The sequence below is a fragment of the Bemisia tabaci genome, chromosome 5, assembly GCF_918797505.1.
Source record: "Bemisia tabaci chromosome 5, PGI_BMITA_v3".
NCBI lineage: Eukaryota > Metazoa > Arthropoda > Insecta > Hemiptera > Aleyrodidae > Bemisia > Bemisia tabaci.
The window spans coordinates 31,928,681-31,936,708 of NC_092797.1; the positions used below are offsets into that span (position 1 = coordinate 31,928,681).

Consider the following 8,028-nt stretch of genomic DNA (forward strand, 5'->3'; position numbering starts at 1 on the left):
TGGCTAGCGCATTGGACTATCAATGTGATCCTGGTTTGATTCTGGCAGTTCACGTCTAATTTTTAACGAGGTTGCACATTTTTAACTCAAAGCTTAAGTCCGAGAGCTCAACGACATTTTGTGACAAACCTGGGACACAAGTTTTGACCACTTAAATCTATAGCCATACATGCACTGATACGGAAAATGGTCGTTGGCCACGTCGTCGTAGCGTGTCCAAACACTTGGCAGACACAGGGCCGGATTTACTTACTTGCCGCCCATGGGCCGCTTGTATTCAAGTGAACGTGCCGGAGAAGGAGGGGTGCATAAGACGCGTTTACTCGTGTTGGGCACATTTTTTGTGAAAGCCCTGTCAACACTAGCAAAAGTTCACGGAATTTTGCGCGAAAATTAAGTTCTGTAAAGCTATCTTTGTGTTGACGAGACCTTTCATTGTTAAAGAAAGAACGAAAAAAAATGTCAAAGAATAAACATGAATTTAAACATGAAACATTTAATTATTTTAATTTTCGCCACCGCGCCAACCGCACTGTGTTTTGCGCAATGCGTGAAGTATCCCTACAGTCTTGTAGGCGCTATGCGTTTCACGTCGACCGCTGCTGACCGCACTGTTTTTGACGCAATGCGTGAAGTATTCATGCAGTCTTGTAGGCACTATGAGTCTCACGCCAACCGCTGCTCACCGCACCACGTTTAACGCAATGCGTGAAGTATTCATGAAGTCTTGTAGGCTCTAATATGTGTTTCATGCTGACCGGCACGCCGAGGGCTTCCCCTCTCCATCTCAAGTCCTCGTCACCATTGCTCTCTGCGCCGCGCCGCTCCAGGCCGAATTGCGTGTTTGGTTTCTCTCTCAACTAGACTAATGAAAGTTGCTGTCTCTTATGTCACCGAAAGACGAACAAATTAGAAATTACTATACTTTAACTCTCAGGAAATGAGGGATTTTTTCGCCTTTTCTCGTTTGTAATTTTGTTCCTGAATCAGATTTTTTTCTTGATACCTACATTTGAAAATGTTACAACATTTGCCACCCCCTAAATTTGCCGCCATGGGCCGCGGCCCATGTAGCCACTTTCTAAATCCGGCCTTGGGCAGCAACCATTTTCCTCGTCAGTTCAGATTTGAGTGGTCAAAACTGTTGTCCCAAGTTTGTCGTAAAATTTCGTCGGGCTCTAGGTCAGAGTGACTTAATTGTTTGGTCAATCTTTAGAGTCAATCTTGCCCAAAGATAAATTAACAAAAAAATATTAACCGCACGCTGCATTACTTTATGTTCTACTTCCCATATTGACAAAAACTGTCGGTTACTTTTTCTCACTTTGCGTCCTTCTCTTTGAATTTTCACAGTTAAACCAACGTGCAAGCCGGAGCAAAAACGAGTTTACGGCGTGGCCCGGCACGAAGATGCGAAAGTGATCTGCGAAGTGGATTCCTACCCGCCGCCGGATTCTTTCCGATGGTCCTTCAACAATACGGCCGAGACGATCGAGGTGCCCCAATCGCGATATAGCTCGGGGGAGAAACGTCGATCCCTGTCTATCCTGACGTACAAGCCCGTCTCGGAAATGGACTACGGCTCCGTCATGTGCTGGGCCACCAACACCGCTGGCTCGCAGAAAGAGCCGTGTGTCTTCCATATCGTTGCCGCAGGTAAGTCTCTCTCATTTAATCGAAAAACTTCGCCGTTGGGGTGAATCTGCAACCGAAGTAAACAATATCAAACTATCAAACAAATTTTCCTAAATCACTGTTTTTTTTTTTTAATTTTTGTCACAAACGAAGCCTTTACTCACCTAGAGGCCAGTGGCGATTTTGCAAGTTGGCGAAACTGTTTTTCTTTCATTAAAATCCATTAAAAATATCGATTGAAGGTGAGGCAAGCTGCAACATCAAGAATTGATAGTTTACATATATCCAAATGGAGGGAAAACAGTCTTGCCAATTTTCAAGAATCGCCACTGCCAGAAGCACATCTCGTCATTTCCCTCACGAAAGAACGTAACCCTATTTCAATGTTGCCAAATGTATCATCGCATATTGCATTTTAACCAGGAGAATTTCCAACTCAAAATGTTTCCAATTATTCCTCTGATCTCGTACAAAAATCTGAAACACTTTTGACAATAAATCCACGAATACATTCTTGTAAAACAATTAAAATGTGTGAGTAAATTTTGCGACCTTGGAATAAAGTTACGTTCCTCCGTCCAGAAACGACAATCCTCAAAAAATCTCATTTTCAAAATCTGAATTGAAGTTGGAAGTACACAGATGTGCAATAATGCATTCGTTTAGTCATATCGATGGATAATTTTTGCGTTGGCTTACTCTCATCTATCACATCAGGTTATTATCTGCAGGTTTTGTATTTTTCATTTAGTATTACTCTCTAACAAAAGTGGTAGCGATCATCGTCCACCCACAAAAAATAGAGGTAGAATATACCTTTCGTAATACCATTTGATGCCCTACGCGACCGACTTTACGATAGCTTAAAGAAAAATATCACGCTTACATGTTTATGCAAGATGGTTTCACCTTCTTGATGCAAAAATGGTCCGCCCAGTTGCGTTTTTATTTAGAAATGAAACTTCGCGGATGCATTACCTTTCAACAATTGAGAAAGTTACTCGCCCACAAAAAGTAGCCTCGAGAGACCAATCATTGAAAAGTAACTTGAACTCCTTTCACCGGGGAATTCGAAACGGCGAACTTACGAACAAAATGTGTCCTCAATTTAATGGCTTCCTTGGCAAATGGTGTAAGTGACTTAGAGGTCCCATAAAACGTATTTCTATCTCTATGTAAGTATGTCGTTTCGTTTTCAAAGTCCTCCGCCATCAAATGAGTGCTATCCTCCAAGCATTTCGGTGGCTTGTCGCAGAAGCACGGCGCATTTCAAATATTTCCTCTCATATTTCTTTCTGGGACAAAGACTGCCCGATTAAAATTTCACAAAAATTATTTTACACTCACTAAGAAATATATTCATACTAGCTCCGAGAATGTAGGTTTTATATTAGTTAGTGTAGGTATTAGTTTATTATTTTGAAAAAAAAATGCATTTGAAAGTTGAAAGCGTCGTATCTCCAAAGCGTTTAACTATTCTTTAAACATTTGGAAACTGGTTCGAAGTATCGCTTTCTTGCATAACCAGTCAACATTTCAAGTATATAACTCGTAAACGTCCTGAAAAATGGCAAGTCGAAAAAGAGAATCTACTCCTCCTCATCGGAAAACGCCTTTTCCACGATATACGAGTATTTGACGCTTCCTCATTTTCCTCCATTTACTTCACATTGTATCGCGATCAGTTTTTTTTTTCAGTCGATGCGATCATTTATTTCTTCACAAATTTTTTGCACTCCCAAACATATTGTGTTTTACGATTGCGAGAATTTTTTTTCAGTAGAGGTTCAATTGAATCGGTATTTAATTGCATTCGTTAATTTTCTTTTCATGTATTTTTCAGGCAAGCCAGATCCACCGTACAATTGTTCCTTGTCCAATCAAACCGCTAATTCTCTGGAAGTTGAATGCTTGGAAGGATTTGATGGAGGATTGACTCAAATTTTTATTCTAGAAGTTTTTGATCTACAAACAAACACCTTAGAGGCCAATCTTTCATCCCCATCAAGATGTGTGTTCCTAGTCAACGACTTGATGCCAGGGAAATTACTTAGAATACGTATTTTCGCCACAAATGGCAAAGGCCGAAGTGAATCCATTTATCTGGAAGGATTCACCTTAAATACAGCCGAGAAACAGACGGGTATGTGTAAACTTACATTTTTCTGTTGAGAACCTCGTTATATTTGATAGTATACTGAAGGGCTACGGCCCCTGACCGCTTCGCAGTCCAACACCTCGAAGTGCTTCGCGCCTATGGCGTTATGCGTTATGCGTTATTCGTTACTCTCATGATTTTATAATACAAAGTATGATATGATTTCTACTAGGTTATATGTGTCCTGTCATTTTTTTTATCCAGAAATTTGAAAGTCAAGAAACACCTAAAAACTCTTTAGAGTTCTTAAGGTGTTTTTGACTATTCCCCGTCCACATTGTGTTTATTTGTTGCATACATTAATCTGAATACCAGCAAAAGATGGTTAGACCAGCAATGGTGTGAGAAAATGGTGGATACAGGTAGAGGGTGACAATAAAAGGGATGCGGTGGAGAGGATACAAAGAAATAGCAAGGGCGAATTAAAGAACTTTGCAAAAAATTAAAAAATTGGAAAAATGAATTACATTTTGAGATCACCAACAATGAAAGACGAAATGAAATCCGAGTTTGCAATCAAAATGTGTAAACGTTTGACAAACCTTCTTTACGTCATTATCATTAACAATATGAGCGCTTATTTTTGAAATTCACTTAAAAATTATACAATAAACGTAATAAACTCAATTGATCCAACGTAATCTCTAATATGAGAACTGATTCACAAAATTCAAGATCTGAATCGTATACACGAAGAAGAAAGAAAGTCTCCGATTTGGGTTTCTTTTCGACCCGGTTGTCATGTCAAAAATAGTCTGCATCTGACGCAAAAATGAATATTTTTTTACGATGTAATCATCCAGAAGCACGAATAAATTGTTCATCACTCTTTTCCTTTTTTCTCTTTCCAGGCATGCCAGCGAATTTTGAGCTGACCCCTGTCCTCGGCGCTGTATTACTACTAAGTGTAATCATACTCATAGTGACCTTAGTTGGGATCGCCTTGCTGCGAGCGAGAACAACTCATAGCAGTAGAATTCCAATCACGAGGCCCTCAGATCTGGCCCTAGTTAAGGATAAAACGAATGTACCTTTGCGGTCTAATATCCAGAACTTATACGATGACAAAAATCCGGATGTTATACCATGTAATAATAAAGGTACGTATCTCCTATACTTTGCTGTTAAACGCATTTTATACGTGGCGCGGTACATTGAATGCGGCATGGTGCGTTTAACTACATTGTCAATGCCATCCGAGTTGAAAATTGCGGAGCTTTACGGAAAATGGGGCCTTATTGAAAATCGCCTTTATGACAAAAACGCATTTGAAGGTTTAGAAATGGTCTTTTTTCATTGTAGGGTGTATAAACTTTGATCAATTGTTGGGGGCAATTTTCTCAAAAATTTCCTTCATACGGGCCTCAAGAAGAGTGGGTAAGGAGGAGATGGAGGGAGGGGACGAGGTACACGGGAGGGGAGGAAGAAGGGAGGGGGAGGAAGAAGGGAGGGGGAGGAAGAAGAGAGGGGGAGGAAGAAAGGAAAGAGAAGAGGAAGAAGGAAGGGGGAAGGGGGTTGTTTCGGAATTCGATCGAAGCAGAAAATTTTTCGGGAGGGCCCTGGATAAGTCCTTGTACAGGGGGCAGCAAAACTCCGCACCGCTTTTAGTGCTCAATACTATCCAAACATCTTACTTTGGGATAAATGCCATTAAATTTTACGTGAAAATGATTATACTAGCTCTGTTTTCCCATCCATGTCTCTATAAGTGACAATAAATATCCCATAATATCAAACTAATAACTCCGTAATTTCATCGGGACAGCAGAGCTTCTTTAGCGTAATATGCAGAAAACGTCACTTGTTTAAAAGTATAAAAAGAGAGTATGAAAAACTCACTTCTTGTATTTCTTTTTTCAGATTCAGACTATCAACTAGTGAATGGCTCTAACTGTGATGTAGGAAGCAAGCAAAGCACGCTTAGCAACAAGTTCAATCTCAGCAGCTCAGGAAATATCACGCCAAACAAACAGACTGATTTATACGATAGTTTTAAAAGAATGCCACCGCTTGGAATTCAGGTGGGTAATCAACTTCTCTCATCCCACACCCAAAAAAATCATTTTGCACCTCTGATATTTTACTGACCTCTCTTCATGTTCTTTGCGCGCAGTGAAATGTGAGGTCTAGAAAATAAAATATATTTCAAGCACCCATTACTTTTTTATAGCACGACCCAACGTTATGCTTATACTTTCTTTTTTTTGTCGCTGGGCTAAGAAAAACTCGTTGAAAATCTTGTTGGTATGATGAAAAAGAAAAATGCGTTACGCGTCGCACTGATTGCCATCTGCGTTTTTCGTCAATCGAAGTTGCAGGCAAAGCATTAATGTATGTATGCCCCTAAAGATGTAAAAATCTCTGGTGTGGTTCAGCATGAGCAAATTTTTAAGTAATAAGGTCTCCATGCGTCAAGCAAGTTGCATTCGTTGGCACGCCTACTTTTTCTGCTCTGCGTTAAAGTCTCTGGAGTGATTCCTGCAACTGATCGTCGCTTGGTGATCTCAAACGACGCCAGCATGATCAAATTGTTAAGGGACGGAACTACCGAACAGGTAAAACACCAACGCTCGACTCTTTCAACCAAACTTTCTTGTTTAGTGTAAGATCCAATCATCAAATCACTTTCTTGAAACACGCGCGCAAGTGATTTTTGGTATCAGTTAAAAGCTACGAAGGGCCTGTCCATACACTCCCACCCACTCCGTAAATCCTCACGTAATATGGACGTATTTCTACCGAACAGAACTATGTGCAGGTGGAAATGATAGGGTGTGCTCGTTAATCGAGGGCCGTAAGAATGAATGAGAATCTTTACCAACGCTCTTTACCCATGTCCACGGCTCATGCATGCCGCGTACAGTTGGCACATAGTTCCATTTGCTGAATTGAAAAAGTGGGATTTTACATTCTGTGTAACGGAACTATGTTGTATGCGGCACTCACGAGCCGTGTGTATGGCACAAGAACCTTATGGACAAGACCCATGAGTTAGTAACCGCGCGCGACGAGCGACACGGTGCCGGCTGCTTTACCGCTGACAGCACTGGCACTCTATAATTCCCATTATTCTTACGGCGGCCCTCGACTAATGAGCACACCTCATCTTTCCCACCTGCACATAGTTCTGTTCGGTAGAAACACGCCCATATAAGGACAGCCTCAAATATCCTTTTTCCCATTTTTAGGATCCTAACACCTTCTTAATTTTTTTCTTCTTCGTCTTTAAATAACACGTCGTTTAATTTAAGTCTGTTCAATCTTCTTTTTCAGAATAAAGACATCACGTATGCGGAGCTGAGTTTACCAAAATCAAATAGTCAAGAAAACCACGGTTTGAATCATATTCCGAATAAAGACGAACTAACGATATATGCTCAAATAGACCATAGTAGTTGGGCAGTTCCTTACAGTGACAAGGGATCGCCGCCACCTTTACTCTTCTCCCCTGGTTCGGTGACGACCCTGCCTTCGTTGCATCGAGAGATAGTCACCGTTCGGACCCCGCTCATGGCCAATCAACAAGAAAGTTGTGTTTAGTTAATTTTTTAACCTTCTCAAATGATTACCAAATTTATTTTTTTACCTCAAATTATTTATTTAAATTTGCAGTTATTGTAATTATGTAAATACTCTGTAAAATAGTGTACCTTTTGAACTTGTATATTTGTACCATTACACTTGGATTGATTTTGATACATTTCCTTTTGTTTTACTATGTTTAAAATCTATATCGAAAATTCGTCGTCGAACTTTTTATTGCCACACACATTTGCGGATACATTTATTATGAACCTTAATATTATACAAGTATAAAAGAAACTAATAAAAGTATATCAGTTGAACCAATCGAACTTGAACAATCGCTGAAAAGTCCCTCTGATTATCAGTGACGAGGCGTGGATGATCGATTATCGATATCTCCCCATTTAAAGCTATAGTAAAGAATCGATTATTAAGGCGTTCGCTGCGAACACCCTGTCTATCGATCCTTTTTCATAGGTTTAAATGGCAGATCAATCGATATATCGCAAAGCACGCCACGCCACTGCTGATTATTTCAGTTAAGACACCTGAAGTTTGATCTCAAGCAAAGATGGTTTTGATAGTGATGAAATTCGATTTTAGTAGGTGATTAATTTCGCAGTAACCACGGTTGAAACTCTCATTCCATACTTACCAAATATTTTTAATGTTTGAAACTGAGAACTCCGAGATTAACTCAACTAAATATT

General features: G+C 40.0%; 1 protein-coding gene and 1 long non-coding RNA gene across 3 annotated transcripts in view; one reads left to right on the plus strand and one right to left on the minus strand.

Moving 5' to 3' along the window:
• The window catches only part of side-VI (sidestep VI), a 597,055-nt gene extending 589,564 nt beyond the window's left edge, over window positions 1–7,491 (plus strand). For both annotated transcript variants that reach the window (XM_072300563.1, XM_019052193.2), the window contains 5 exons: window positions 1,354–1,656; window positions 3,479–3,778; window positions 4,645–4,893; window positions 5,654–5,814; window positions 7,067–7,491. In XM_072300563.1, the coding sequence (XP_072156664.1) occupies window positions 1,354–1,656; window positions 3,479–3,778; window positions 4,645–4,893; window positions 5,654–5,814; window positions 7,067–7,333 (1,280 nt within the window). In that variant the 3' untranslated portion in view covers window positions 7,334–7,491. The remainder of the gene's footprint in view (window positions 1–1,353; window positions 1,657–3,478; window positions 3,779–4,644; window positions 4,894–5,653; window positions 5,815–7,066) is intronic.
• On the minus strand, window positions 1,428–7,583 carry LOC140224625 (uncharacterized). The gene is made up of 2 exons (XR_011899900.1): window positions 7,444–7,583; window positions 1,428–1,702 (listed from the first exon to the last, which is right to left on the minus strand). It is a non-coding gene; the product is annotated as an uncharacterized lncRNA (long non-coding RNA).
• Between the last annotated feature and the right edge of the window lie 445 nt (window positions 7,584–8,028).